The sequence below is a fragment of the Rosa chinensis genome, chromosome 5 (genome assembly GCF_002994745.2).
Source record: "Rosa chinensis cultivar Old Blush chromosome 5, RchiOBHm-V2, whole genome shotgun sequence".
Taxonomy (NCBI): domain Eukaryota; kingdom Viridiplantae; phylum Streptophyta; class Magnoliopsida; order Rosales; family Rosaceae; genus Rosa; species Rosa chinensis.
The window spans coordinates 44,949,424-44,965,298 of NC_037092.1; the positions used below are offsets into that span (position 1 = coordinate 44,949,424).

Consider the following 15,875-nt stretch of genomic DNA (forward strand, 5'->3'; position numbering starts at 1 on the left):
TAAATCCAAATTGTGTCTGGCCCAAACTCTAGGTTACTTGACCTAGTGGTAATAGAGTTTTAATTAGAGATAATCTCAGAGAATATCTTAGAGATATCCATTCATTGTATGATTATCTTTCCTTATACAATTCAGATTCTATGCATTGTCATCCTCTGTATAAAGAGGCCTCTATTATCAATGAGGAGACATAACAATTTTCTCTTAATTCCTGTTTCTCTAAAACAGATTCCTAATTAATGATCCACGTAAGCAAATAACTCTTAAGACCATCTCCAACAGATGAGTCTTTTGCCAGATGGACAACTAACATTTATTTTTGACCAACCAAATTATGTTCCAACCCATCTGTCTATTACATGTGTATTTAACATCAGAGCATCCTCTGTCAAATTTGACAAATTCTCCCCTTTCGGTCTTTTATTTTTTTATTGTTTCTTTCTCTCGCTCTCTCTCTCTCTCTCTCGATCTCTTTCCCTTTCACGTCTTTCTTCCTCTGCTCTCACCCAAAACTTCAAGCTTCCTCTCCTCTCACCCAAAACTTCAAGCTTCCTCTCCTCTCACCCAAAACTTTGAGCTTCCTCTCTTCAAGTTTCTTTTTTCTTCTTGAATATTAGGCACATGGATCAAAATGTTTCAGATTCATCTTCAGATGCTACAAATGAGGAATTTTGGGATCTTGCCAATTCATCAGCAGACGAAGAATTGATGAATCTGCGGATTACTGCTCTACAAGAGATGGGAAGAAGAAGACGCCGGACAACGTCACTTGGCTAATATCAGTAAGTAGATATTGTGAATGGCTGTTTAGACCATAGTTGATTAGTTGATAGTATGAATAATGCATTTGCAGAACTGATATATGTTTGATTAGGAAGACTAGCCCATTCATGTATAATAATGGTAGTGAAGACACTAGAATATATTGCATATATGTGCATATATTGAAAACTGATATATGTGCTATGTTGACTGTTGAGAGCCAGTTTTTGTGACTGTTTGAAGTATTGAACAAATGAATATGATTTTGGGGACTGAATCTTATTAGAAAGATTGCAACTTTATAGCCTTATGCTTGTGTTTTTTTGTTTTTGTTTTTACAGGCCTGTAACAGCCATGCCATTACATATGTTCCACATTATGACACCATTGGTATGCTTGTTTTTTTATCTGGGATAAATTAGGCAGTGGTCTTAATTTGGTCAAGTTTAATCTATCAGATATCTTCTTCATAATCCCTCTTGTTTTGGATTTTCCAGGAGCTAAGGATGAAGCCGTGTTATGTAGTTTTTGTGGGTCTCTCAGCTGGTACTAAAGCTTGTATGTACAAAGTTTTTCAAGTAAGTGTTGTGCATAATATAGATACTAATGTAATTGCTATGCTTTCTTTTGCACTCCCAGCTAACACTTCAATGTTGTGTTCTTGTTGATGATGGTTGTCATGAGTTATTTTGGGAAATTAATGCTTATTCAAAGCAATGGACTATGATTTCAAGTGAAATTTAAAACTTGTGAATGGCTGCACCTGAGCCTATTTCTAGCTTTTGCTTGCTGTCCATTCGCACAGCTCAAGCTTTTAGGACATAATGTTCTAACATTGTACCAAAAGCATTATTTGAAACCACCAATTAAGTGTTCTGACATTTCACATTTGTTTATGACGTTTTGGTGTTTATTATGATTACACTAGTGTGATATAGATTAACTATTTCAATCTATTCATCTTTCCGCACAATTACAAATGAGTGCTTGGTATGAACAAATCTCATATTGTTGCCATAGTTAGGATGCAGTCAACTAGATATTGTTTTGTTGTTTCTGTTTTTTACGTTGTTCCTATGGTAGATTGAGTTGCTGGTTTTGTAAGTAGACATATAGGTCCATACAACTACATGGTCTTTAATTGTTGGTTACCAGATTAGACTGTCAACTACATGGTCTTTAATTGTTTCTATTACCAAACATGTGACTGGAAATAATGATGAGTTAATGTGCAGACTGATGTCTTAAATTGATGAGGTACAAAAGGTGCAGATTGATTCTTTTCTAGCTCTGTTGTGCAGGCTGTAAGTGTTTTGCTCAGTAGTAAACGTGCAGAGTAGACAATGAGTTTATTATCTGCAATGCCTACAAGGTTGTTGGTTTGTTGGTTTCCATTTTAGTTTGTATCAGTTTGAGGTTTTGTCCAGTGATCATGTATTTGACTGCTTGCAAACCCTTTAAGAATGACTATGTTTCCTGCTATTTGACTGCTAGAACTGTGCAGTTTCTGTTTCTGTTTTCAATCCATTTCAATTTGTTGGTTTCCAGTGAAGTTGTATTTGACTGCTATCAAATTCTAGATGATTCTGTTTCCTGCTAGTTTTCAAGCAGTTTCTGTTTTTGTTTCAGGCTATGTATTCCCCTCTCTCAAATTCTCATAATCTCAATTGCATCTCTTTTCTCATAATCTCAATTGCATCTTTTTAAATGGAACAATTCATTGTATGATATTTGATTACAAGAAAAAAAAAAAAAAAAAAAAAGGAAAAACAACGTAAATAGAATTTTATATATTAAAGTAATATTCAAATTTGACATCTCCATTGGAGCTAAAAATAGTCAAAATGTTGCTGCATCAAATTTGCCATGTCATATGTCAAATTCAAATTTGACCAAAGCCAAATAACAAACCCAATGGAGATGCTCTAAGGACTCAATTTTTGACTTTTTGTATAATAACGACGTCGATCATTAAGAAATTAAGAACCATTAAGAGTTATTTGCTGACATGGATCATTAGCAACCATTAGATTTTGAAATCAATGGTTGAAATAAAAGTTAAGGACAAACAAGAATGGAGGGTAGCCAAAGAGAGGATCCGGATTCGTATCGAGAATCTAAACCTGGCAGATCATTTCTTGAAAAAAAAACATTTAATAATTAATCTTGAATTGGGTCGACTCTTGCTGAAAAACACGTCCCCCACATTCGAGGTTCCACCATTAATTAATTTCCAAATCTGGGAAGGATGGAATTAATTTTTATGCCCTAATAAATTAAGAAGAGAAGGAGAATAAAACTTCGGATATAATATGTTCCACGCTTGCAAACAATTCTTCATCTTGCAAACAAAAAGAAATATTGAATATTGTGAGTAGGAGAAACCACATGATGCATGTTGCTTTTAAGTATTAATTATGTGCTTGGTAGAGAAGGACAACAGTACGTGGCACCTAGTGATTTTAGTTTCTTATTATCTCAGAAGAAATATTCTGCAAAAATCAGCTAAGTGCATGACAGCTGAAATTATGATCGGTTCTTCAATTATTATTGATTTTCATGTTTGACCACATGTGGTTAGTGGTAGAGACCAAAATTTAAGCTTATTGGAGTACACCCAAAATATAATATCAATTATCAAAACATAAAAAAAAAAAAGGGATGCAGGTAATATTTTTTTTCAAAATAATTGATTGAGAATCGTTATTTAACTAGTATATATTATTGATGTTAATAAATCCTAATTCTATGGCTGATATTAAAAAATTTGGGATTTAGGGATATTGTTTGTGTATATTATATGTTATTGATAATGATTATTAGAAATTGGGTCCAAATAAGGCGAGCACGTCATCAGAAGTTCAGAACTTGGGTCCAAACTTGGGTCCATCAAGTTTGAATTCCCAAAAATATATACCAAAATTCTCTATTCTAAAGCCCCAGCGCTGAATGAACACTACCCTCTTCAGACCAAAAAAAGAACAGTACCCTCCAAGTGATTGGACGATTTTACCCCTTACACTAGGATTTGACTGTTTTGCCCCTGGATCATGTTTTGTCGTCTTTCACCGCTTGGTCGCGTCATATCTCAACTCTTTTGTCATTCATCCTAGTTATATTATTCTTTTCCAAGGACCTCAACTGGTCCAACCAATCCCCGAATTCATATATATTAGATTAGTACACTGCACTGAAACGAAAATGCAAGCAAGACTCGGCTTCTAGCTTCTGGTTTCTTCTATACCTTCACCAATTATGATTGTAGAATACTAATCACATTACTCTTCTAGAATACTAATCATATTCTAAGATCATAATGGAGAGAGGAATAGAAGTAGTGTAATACTGGAATATTGGGGTTTCTCTTCACAAACAAACGAGCTAACATCATAATAGAGAAAGCCAGCAGAAATGAATAGAAGTACTGTTGTAATAGTGAACTATTAGGGTTTCACTGTATATCCAAATGAGCTAGCTATACAAGCATATACACTTGCATATTTCTTTGTAATGGGTACGTTTAAGCACTTTTACAATCCCCTTTTTCTGTTTATTTATTTTCTCTTCTCCTTTCCAACATGCATGAAGATGGAAACTTTATTATTATTATTATTATTATTATTATTATTATTATTATTATTATCATCATCATTTTTTAAGGAGAATCTGCCAAGCTAAAGAGCAAGAAGACCAACCTGATGCCGAGGTTATTGGCTGCTGATGAGGCTGAGGCAAGTACTAGCCCTAACCCTAAGGGGAAAGAGCAGGTGCTTGCTTAAGGTATCAAAATCTCAAGACATTCTGAACTTCAAGCCTTCTTGAGTGGGAATGATTTCTATAGACTTTTAAAGATGTTTCTAGTTGATATGTGTACCACAATTGAGTGCTGGCAGATTAGACTAGATGAATGATTTTGCCTTAGGAAGTGAGATTATCCTCGCTTAGTTTGGCTTGCTGTTTCAGCGAGCGACCATTTAGACTTTAATGAGTTTAGGTGTGACTTAGATAGGACATCCGGTTTGTTCCGGCTCTTCTTATGTAAGTTCTGTTAGACTCTGGCCTGTTCATTTCATGGCTTTGATATCTAATATAATCAAATCCTTTTCAAAAAAAAAGGTGTTAAATGGAAAAATTGGGTGATCAGAAGTTGTCTAATTAATGTATGACTTTGTTTTAAAATTAAAAGCTAATCTCAACGATGTGCGGGAGGTTTTATAATGAAAGAAAAAACAAAGAGAGTAGTGAGATAGGATGGACTTGAAGACAAAACTCCCTACACAAAGTGACAAAACAAAATAATTAAAAGCCAATTAAATAGCAAGCTCAATTTCCAGTAAACTGTAAAAAAAAAAAAAAATTCATTATCGAAGACACATTTTTTTTGAAAGAGAAGTTGATATCATTAGATCAAACAGCAACAAGGCTATAGTCTATCATTATCAAAGACACATGCATCATCACCCAGTACCATTTGATTTTGATTATTGTGTATTCTCAGTTTTTTCTTTTTTGAGAGTAATAGTCAACCATTGTATTAATAATAAACATAAGAAAAATTATAGCTTATAGATGTAGAAGCTACATCAAAATATAAAATAACAAGAGAAGTACTAGTTGCAACAAAGCATCGGAAATAAAACCTAGTAAGGATACGAAATGATGCAATTAAGCATTTGATGAGGCACTAGATAGAGTCCGGGCTATGTAAAACGGTACCAATAGTATGGTCGACTATACTTCCACGCAAAGATATATGTCGAATAGAGGGTAACCTTCTATCAAGGTAACTTCCGGTAGTGTGACCGACCTTGCCTACTCCACGCAAAATAAAGCGCTGAATAGAGAGCAATCTTCTACCTAAGTAACCAAAGAAGCAATTGCAACATGCAGATAATTAGTTTAGGGCCCAAAAACAGTCTCTCGGATCCCAAATGTGAACCCTAACAACTTCGGGCTCATTCACCAGCTGCCCGGCCTCAAGAAGGAAGGCCCAGCCCAAATTCCACTTGAGCAACCCAACAGAATAGAGGCCTAGGCCCACCAGGGTACTTTGGGCACCCAAAGCCTCTCTGGGCACCAACCTTGATCACGGCTCTGACAGCTACTCCACCGCCCATCGTCGGAGAAAGCACCACCCGGTCCCACCACTTACCCGAGATAGCCAAGGATGCCGGACTCTCTGGGTAGTCCTGATCCGAGAAGGCAACATAGCCATTGCTCCTCCCCATTGAACAGAGACACAACGACCCCGATCAAGGAATGGGAACCAGAGATCTCCACCACCAGGGTTACTCAGCAACGCCGCCGCATCTTGACTCCATAATAGCCCATGCAGACCTGGATCCCAAATCTGGCCCCAGAGCCGGACTCGATCTCCGGCAGCCCTCCATACACCCAATCGCAGCCTCTTGCCATTCACCACCTCGCTCCTTATCGTTGCCCACTGGTTCTTTAGCCTAGACAAACCAGGTTGAAGAACGGAATGCGCACAGCCACCGGTGAGATGTGCTTGCCATGGCCGCCGGATTGAATCACAGAAAAATCCTGAACGCTTTGGGCGATCTAAGATTGAAAAATAAGGCCACAAGCTCTGCACAGTATTCATGACACCAGGAACGGGCCGTCGTACTCCTCCGCTAGCATGGAGGAAGGTGCTAGAGACGGCCATCTAAGGAGGTGGCCGCTCTCACCCTAGCAGAGTGCTAGGTCGAGTTATTGTGTATTCTCAGTTGTTATGTGATAAGAATAAAATCAAAAATCAAAACCGCATTGCCCTTTCATGCCCATTACAAGCAAACTGACCCTCAAACTATCCTTGAGATGTTTCCATTGGTAAAGGAGTGCAGTCAAGGAGCTCAATTTCAACTATGTCATGCATAACAACCTCAATATATTATGCAGAATCAATTGATAATACCAGCTTGTATCATAATCTGTATAAACTAATGATGATCTACAAGTCTGTAACTCTGTAACACTAAACATTAGTTTATATACCAAGGATAGAAATATAAAAGAGAAAACTGCATTTAAAAATAGTGGAGGAAGGTACATGTTGACTAGGGTCAAACCCTAAAACAATGAGTAGTAATATGTGGGTTTTGAACGGCTGATGGGTACCCTTGTTTGTCTCTCCTTGAGTCGATCAGATGAAGAACGCGCTTAGCTTGTGCTGGGTTAATAATTCATTGACAATTGAGAAGAATGTTTCTGGAACCTAGAAATATTTAAACCGCCGAACTCGATTAATTCCTATCTTATATGCTTGTACCTGATCGAGTGGGAAGTGTATCATATTTTATGTGTGACATTTTGGCCTATAGCGTACCACACACTTCTCACTTATAAATAGACCACATCTTTGCTCTGTTAAACCACTCTCTCTAATTCCTAGACATCTCACCCACCATTTACTTTACTAGCTAGAGAGCTGTCTTCTCTATCTTCTCCTGCAGCTCGCTTCCGGTAGCTATAGCACTGACATCCATGGCATCTTCAAATAATGATCATGATCAGGTTAAATCTGCAGGACTCTTCGAGAGGTTATGGGGGAAGATAGTTAAGTTTGGCTTGATGTTAAAAAAACTAGGGCAAGATGATCCAAGAAGAATTGTTCATTCTCTTAAAGTGGCACTTGCTGTTACATTAGTCTCCATGTTATTCTACTTTGAACCACTATATGACGGTTTTGGTCTTGCTGCTATGTGGGCTATTCTGACTGTTGTCATTGTTTTTGAATTTACTGTTGGTCAGTTCATACTTCATACATGTAATTAACCATATTTCTATTCGTATATGGATTTAAATTAATCTCAAAGAATCCATATCAAATCATTTGAAAAAATTTCAGGAGCGACGATAGGACGAGGTTTGAATAGAATGATGGCAACTTTAGTAGCTGCTGCTCTTGGCATTGGAGCTCATCGATTAGCAACTCTTTCTGGAAAGCAAGGAGAGCCTATACTTATTGCTCTCTTTGTCTTCGTAGAAGGTACATATGTATATAAGGATGATAAATACTAATTAGGTTATGTATGCTTCCATTTTATTCTATGTTTCATCTTGGTTTTGAATTTGGTGCAGCTGGAATAGTGACATTCTTCAGATTTATTCCCCAAATGAAGGCCAGATACGATTTTGGTCTGCTGGTATTCAACTTGACATTCTGCCTGATATCGGTCTCTGGCTATCGCGACGATGAGGTTATACGAATGGGATTCGAGAGAACAAATACCATCATCATTGGAAGCTGTACTGCTGTTGCTGTTTGTGTTTTCATTCGTCCCGTATGGATTGGCGTGGAACTTCACAATCAGATTGCTACCAACATGGAAAAGCTTGCCAACTTCTTAGAAGGTACAGCTATCCAGCTATAAGCAATCAATAATTATTCTTTTTTACTTCTACTATCAATCACTTTTATACGTGTTTTTATTATCACGCACATAGATATATACATGTAAATTAATATTATGTGCACTTTGTATTTAAAAAGTATCTAACTTTATTATTATTATACATATATATGTATGTATATGTTCTTGCATTTATATTTAACTTCGCCAAAAAGATTCATGTATTATTTTTAGTTTGTTTTTACTACTACGTACCAAGAAACTTAAAAGTAATTATCTAACAAGTTCTTGCATGTATAATTACTTAATTACAGGATTTGGAGATGAATACTTTTCAGTATCTGAGAATAGCCAGAATAGAGACAAGTCATCTTCTCTTCAGGGATACAAAAGTGTTCTAACTTCAAAAAGCAGTGAAGACACCATGGTAAGAACAAATATTCAAATCAACTGAGAATATAAATTCCACATTGCATTAAAGCTAGTTTGCATGGTCCTATTAGGGTTGCTTTACTCGTTGCAATCGGATTTCAATTAGGTTTTATGTTCTAAATTATTTTTTTTTATATTATTCTCCAGGCTAATTTGGCAAGATGGGAACCGGGCCATGGGAGGTTCAGGTTTCGTCATCCATGGAAACAATACTTGAAAGTTGGAACCCTAACTCGACAATGTGCGTTCAAAATTGAAGCTCTCAACAACTACCTTACCTCTGAAACCCAAGTATGATAAGCAAGCACTTTCACCAATTTACGTTGTTATTATATATACCATACATATGATCTGACTTATCTTTTGCTATAAATTCTTGTAGACACCTCAGGACGTTAAAAGCATAATACAAGGGCCAAGCGTGGTTATCAGCTCAGAGTGTGGGAAAGCATTGAAGGAGTTAGCAACCTCAATGAGGAAAATGACCAAATCACCCTCAAAGGATCCCCACATTGCAAAGTCTAAAGATGCCGCTGAAGAACTCAAAACTGTTATAAGATCAAGCTTGTGTAAACACCAAGATGATTCCCTAGATATAATAAAAGATGGTGCAGTGGCATTACTACTCTTTGAAATTATCACATGTACAGAGAAAATTTCTGAGGCTGCGCATAAACTAGCATCCCAAGCACATTTTAAGGATGTAAAACCTAGAGTGACACCGGTCCAGGAAAACTCGGGGAATGATGGGCCGCACCATGTTATTACGATTGAGGGATAATCGCGCAGTTACCCGAAACTGCTAACTCGTCATTCACTCCGTCAATGAGAAGTTCAAGAATGGAAGGGTAGATTGGGGATGCTTGAGCAGTTCTTTGTCAATAAATAAATTGCTGGAAGAGCTTATTTAGCTTTTTTAGAATTTTCTTTTTCTCTCCCGTAGATGCATTTAGTGTCTTTTCCACTGGAAGCTCAGAGGTTCAGTTCGAAGCGTTTCGTATTTGTACTCTCTGCAAATGATAAAAAGTCACCTTTTGTGATCACAATAATCTGTCCTCCTTCCCAAATTAAATAAGAAAAAAAAAAAAGATAGATCGAGTGGAACAATTCTTTTGTACTCTCATGCTTGGATACAGAAAATTATTGCACTTACCGTCTTACTGATAAATTAAGCATACCCTGCTAGACCTGAAAGTTGAGAGGTGTTTAACACCTAATTCCTCTCTCTTTCTTTTCTAACCCCAGCTCACCCATGCATGATGCAGATTCGAACCTGTAACTTTCACTGTGTTGGATTTTCCCAAAAACCAAGACCGCAATTCACAAGCACACCTAACCCCCTATTAATTATCATGATCTATTAACAAGATAGAAGACGCAGGAAACTAATAATTAGATTGCAATCCTTGAATCACTTACTCTTTTCATTAAACTAAAGGGTTAGATTTGATGTTGATCTTTTTATTTGGTAGATTGTTGTGAGCACGTTTTGATACTATCTAGAAGCTGCACTTTCTTCCTCGAACTGCTTATATGGCATAGGTTAGTTAGTAATTATTCTTCGCCTGCAAGCTTTCATAAATTAACTTAGTAGGGTTTCGTCAGTGAAGTTTACACTAGGGTTTTGTAAGTGAATCTTAGACTTCTTGATCATATGCATGACTGCATGAGTAACTACTTTTTATATATATTGGTGTGAAAATGTTCATCTGGTCAGTTATTGACCAAAAAAATAATGCTCAACCACCCTTGGATGTAAATCCAATGATAGAGAGAATTATTATTAAGTTGAGGTGTTTTGTTTTCCACCCTTGCATGTAAATCTAAGGGTTATTAAGCATAAATTCTTTGGTCAGCAACTGACTAGATGAACACTACTGAATGGTTTAAATTTCTAGGCGGTTATTTACTGTTAATGGACGCTCCTGATATGACTTTGTTTAATACCTCAAAACTAAAATTGAGAGTACTTAACGTGTAACCACGTTCATATTCAATGTTCAACTGCTGCCTCATTAACTAATTCATTTTCCTCTCCTCTCGTAAGAGCTACCATAGATAGTCCACCTCAGCCCCACTCCCCACAATAGAAAAACATTGTCATTAAGCTAGCTAGGTTCCTTTCTGGCTTTGTTTATGCCATATTGTTCAATTCCAATTACAAATCTAATAATTTTTGTTGGAGAGAAATAGTATAAGATTCTTGAAATCCAACAATAATTCTGTCAAGGAATAAAGAAATTGAACTTTGTGATATCCCCAACCTTACCCATTTAATTATTCAACGTCTAGAATGTAGATGATTTCTTTCTTATAAACCATAGCTTACATCCAAATCTTGGGAATAAAGGTTCTCACTATTTGTTGTTGTTTCCATTCCCAAGGAATAATTTGAAATCTAGTTTTGATTTGTAGTCATGATTCGTAGTATATACATATCGACACGTATCGGATGCATCTGGAAATATTTCTTTTGAGGATGTTTTTGATAGGAACAACTGCGCAGATACGGCCTGATCAAGAGATTAATTAAAAAGGGGTTTCACTTAAAGGGGAAGTCTAAGGTGTGTTGATGTTTGTCATACATCAACTTTTTAATTAATATATATTAAATTAAATTAGTTGGTGAAACCTATTGTACAGGTCAACAGGTTATCCAATTATAATTTGACATGTGTACTTAAAAAAAAAAAAATTACCATATTAAGTACTCATTTATTCTTTTATACGTAAATCGTTCAAAAACTTGTAATGAATATCGTAAATATAATAATTACTTTTATTACAACTATAATTATCATTAAATACGTCCAATGTGATCTTTTGTTGTAAAATGCCTCATCGATGATATAATTTACAAAAGAAAGGACTCTAATTACAAAAAGAACAATTGGATTACAAGAATAAGGACTTGAAAAGTTTTAGGTCTAATATGATTATTTACCATATAAACAAATCATTTGTTGTAGCATTGGTAAGTGGATCGTTTTTTTTTGTAAATGGATCATATTTCATGTAATTATCATAAAAACAACCATAATTACCACTTTATACCTCAATTGTTGTAATCTATAGTAAAATGCATTGTCAAACGAGTAATTCTCTCATGGATGATGAGATTTACACAAGAAAAGTATTAATTACAAAATATAGAACTTTAATACACAATTAAGAACTCGCGCCTCTTTTACAATATATACATAAAGTTTTACCACTTTGACAGCAATTCGTTGTCACATTAATAAAATGGTTCTCAGACTTGTAATATAAAAAATTACCACAAATAAGAGTTTGATTACTACTTCTACAACAATTCGTTGTCAAACTTGTAATATTGAAGAATTACCACAAATACAACCTTGGTTATTACTTTGGACCTCAATTGCCGTAAAATCTAGAAAAAATATTGTCAAATAAGTAAATAACTTCTAAAGGACAGTAATTACAAAATAGACAACCTTATTACACCATAAAGGACTCACTGCAAATTTACTTAAATATATGAAGTTTTACTATTATAGCAACACATTCGGTGTTTTATTAGTAAAGTGGTTCTGAAAACTTGTAATAATAAAGTATTAAAAAGTGAACTAAGTTTTTTTTTTTTTTTTACCCGAACTGAGGATTGGGTTCTCTATTTCCCTTTCTCTTCCAACGCCCTTCTTAGTTCTTCCTTCTTCCTTCTTACTTCTTCCTTCTTGGTCCATAGTTAATCTTTGACTCTCAGATTATTTGCTTCTTCTTTTTTTCTTCTTTTGTTGTCATTTTTCTTCGTTCTATATCTTTTACTTCCTCTCTCCTCCAGTCGCTCTCACCCTCAAAAACCAGATCGAAAAACATACCAAACACCAAACAACCAAATCTGAATCGTACCTTCGCCATCCGTTTCGTCTTCCTTCTCTCTTAGCCTCTCACATCCTGCTTCATTTCCTATGAAACCAATCTTGGCCCAAAATCCGTAATACCCAAATCAAAAAACCTAACACCTCAGCCCCAAATACCTCCTCCAATCTCACTTGCTCTCTCGACTTCTTGCTTAGCAATCAGTTGCTTGTCGCACTCGATTTCTGTACTTGCAATCGAAATCTTGTGGCTCGTTAGGTATTTCTTGCTTTTTGGTATATGTTTGCAGTCTATTTTCGGTAAATTGGAGTTGATTTTGGTTAGTTCTTTGGTTTTTGAATGTGATTCTATTGCAGCAATTGAAAGGGGCTTCTGGGGCGGAAGAGGATTGCGCATATTGGGTCCAAGAAAGCTGAGAGAGGTAGTGATGGCTCTTCTATGGAAGGAAGAAGGTCTGGCCTTGTGCATGAGAGTTCTTCTTCACAGGTATATGCAATTTGTTTTAAAAAAATTCACCCTGTTTTGGTCTTTTTTTATTATTTTTATTGGATTTATTATTTATATATGAATTTGGAATTTGTATGAAAAGTTGTGTTCTTGTTAATTTGTTGGAGGAGGTGTCGAATGAAGGAGGGTCAACTTGGAGGGGGTTTGAGATTGGAATATAATGGTGGCATTGAGTAATGTTAGGGGTGACCTGATGAATTTGTAGAGGTGTGGGTGTGACCTGATGAATTTTTTAAGGTCAGGGTTTTTGGGTAAACTTAGAGGTTGTGATGACTTCTGTGGGAATTGAGTTTTAGAGTTTCTGTGTTGTAGTTTTATTTCAAAATTTCTGGGTTGGGATTTGGTCTTTTGGCTGTTCACTGTACAAAAATGTTTGTGGTTGAAGAACCCGTGCAATGCTAATTAAGCTTTTGTTTCTCTGTTATGCTAATTAAGTTTAGTACATTCACTAAACTCTTAGTGCAAATTGGCTTTGGGGTTACCTTTTTACTTGTCTATGGCAGTTGGGTTGGGTTTGATCGATGTTTCTCACCTCATTTTAGTTGCTTTGCCCTTACTGAATATTGGTATGTTCTGTTGAGTTGTTTTTATTAGTTTTATTTTCTGATTGCTATAATCAAAGTTTGACTGAGTTGGAACTGTATTTTGGTTATTCAATCATTTTCTGATAAAGATGGATAAATGCCCAAAATGATTTATTTTTCATTGATATGCATTTGTATAACTGCATAAATGCTCACCCCGCTAGCTTCTATTTATGACCTCTCTGGAGGATCTGTCTTTGTTACTTGGCTGATTAGGATCCTCAATAATCCTTGACCAAGTACACCATGATGGCATGATACATATCATATTGTGAGGATGCTAACATTCTTTCAATTTGGGGTAGCAATTGTTGTAAATTACCCTTGTTTTATAGCAATACTGTTATCCTCTCTTAAACAAGATTATCTGAGATACAATAGGTATTTTGATTAATAATTGTATACCCAAACCATTTCAATTGTCTGACATGGTTTACCATGTGCCTTGTAGATTCGAGTTTCAGCTGTCCTGACAAATGGTGCATATCTTTTGAACGTCGATTGTGATCACTACTTCAATAACAGTAAAGCTGTTAAGGAAGCAATGTGTTTCATGATGGACCCAGATTATGGGAAGAAGACCTGCTATGTACAGTTCCCACAAGAAGAGGGCTGCTCTTAGTTCTTTTAATTTGAGATTCCAGGGTAGACACTGAAGAGGACTTTTCTTTTTTCCTTGTCTTTTTTATTTGTTACTTCCACACTATGCAACTATCCAAGTCATTTATGGTTAGGAAATTAAATTCTGCAGGCTCTTCAGAGAAATTCAACCGAAGCTATGATGGAGGCAAGGGTTGTTGATATTCTAAATGCAGTAAGGCTTATTTCAATACTACTGTAGATATATAGCTTCGCTGGTATTGCTTTCGTTTGTGTTGGTTCTAAAGTTCTGTCACTTTTGCGGCATGTGCTAGAGCAAGCTACCAGTATGCTTGATTAAATATTTCAACCCCTTTGCAATTGGTTAAACTATGATTTGATCCTCTTTGTTCTCTTACATTTTAAAATTTAGTATAATCAGCTTTTGATGAAAACACTATATGATTGCAGATGGAACCACTTGCATATAGGAAAATGGACTTTGAAGAATTTTGTGCTGCTGCAATTAGCACGCATCAATTGGAGGCCCTCGAAGGATGGGAGCAGATAGCATCTACTGCTTTTTAATTTGAGATTCCAGGGCTGTCAAAAGAACTGAATCGACCATTCCCATTTTCAATATGGAAGACATTGACGAGTTAAGGTGAAGGAAATCAACTATTATCAATTAAACCTGAAGCCTTTGCTGAACTGAAGGTGAAGGAAATCAAGAATGGGCGGTTGGCAATGACCTCAATATTTGGATTCTTTGTTCAGGCTATTGTAACTGGAAAAGGGCCAGTTGAGAACCTCTATGACCACGTTGCTGATCCCGTGGCCAACAATGACCTCAATGTTTGGATTCTTTGTTCATTCTTTTTTCTTTGTTCAGCTTCTTTTTGCTTGAACAACTTCTTTGTTTATTGGCCAAAAGAAAAGAAAAGAATACAAGAAAAAAGAAAAAAGAGAACTGTTTATTTGTCTAAATGCGGTGCACATTCAGGTGCTCATGTCAACAGATGCATGCTTTACTGCAATTTAGGTATATCTAAACTAGAATAAATTAAGCAGACTGCTTCTAAATGTCAAAACAGAAGTGAATAAAAATTCAAAACCATGTTATTATCACATTGATAAAGTTCCCCATCTTTCCATCTACATTAGGCAAACTAAGCTGGAATGCATTATGCATGAAACAAAAAGACAAGGAGCACCCAGTCTACATGCCTTCGGCCCATACAGTGTCAAACTGTCAATGACATGATGGAAGAGGCTAACATGTTCCAGTGTAGTCTCAGCATAATGCCTGAGATTGGTGACTGATTATGATAATCCAAATAGGAAGACCCTGTTACAAGCTTTGACCTAAAGAAATGCAGTTCTAACAATCAAATGTAACTTGCAAAAGAGTATGATAAAATGTAACTAGTTGTAACTTAGTGTGTGCTATTAGTTATTTCTTTTGTTTATTCTTTGATCCACGAGGCCGACCAGGACCTTTTTTCTTGTTCACGTTGGCTGCATCTATTTCGTGGATTGCCTTCATTTTCTTTGGAGACCTTTGCAAACCTTCATCAGTATCGCTGCGTGCTGTGCTATCTTGATCTATCTTCATTGTGTTTGGTCCACATTTCTTGCATATAACTTTTTGCATTGACCTTTGTCTAGCTTCAGCAATATTGTTGCGTGCTTGGTTGTCCGGATGCCTCAACAAGGTGAGAGCTATGCGCAGACGCTCGTTCACATAATGATATTGCATGCATGGGTTTATTAGAATTTTTATAAAGAAATAACTTGAAAAATTAGATGCTGA

At 36.0% G+C, this 15,875-nt stretch overlaps 1 protein-coding gene and 1 long non-coding RNA gene across 3 annotated transcripts; both read left to right on the plus strand.

Annotated features, from left to right (window-relative positions):
• The first annotated feature begins 7,160 nt into the window (after positions 1-7,160).
• On the plus strand, positions 7,161-9,521 carry LOC112167172 (aluminum-activated malate transporter 2). Of its 2 annotated transcripts, none has more exons than XM_024304144.2 (6): positions 7,161-7,510; positions 7,613-7,753; positions 7,846-8,118; positions 8,432-8,544; positions 8,697-8,840; positions 8,932-9,521. In XM_024304144.2, the coding sequence occupies exons 1-6, from the start codon at positions 7,249-7,251 to the stop codon at positions 9,328-9,330; spliced, it is 1,332 nt and encodes a 443-aa protein (XP_024159912.1). In that variant the 5' UTR covers positions 7,161-7,248; the 3' UTR covers positions 9,331-9,521. The 2 variants fall into 2 exon arrangements, with proteins under 2 accessions (XP_024159912.1, XP_040375664.1); XM_040519730.1 differs by having other exon boundaries at positions 7,494-7,531.
• Positions 9,522-12,220: 2,699 nt separating this feature from the next.
• LOC112201945 lies at positions 12,221-15,190 on the plus strand. Its single transcript, XR_002936992.2, has 5 exons — positions 12,221-12,650; positions 12,749-12,878; positions 13,935-14,128; positions 14,235-14,297; positions 14,534-15,190. It is a non-coding gene; the product is annotated as an uncharacterized LOC112201945 (long non-coding RNA).
• The last annotated feature ends 685 nt before the right edge of the window (positions 15,191-15,875 follow it).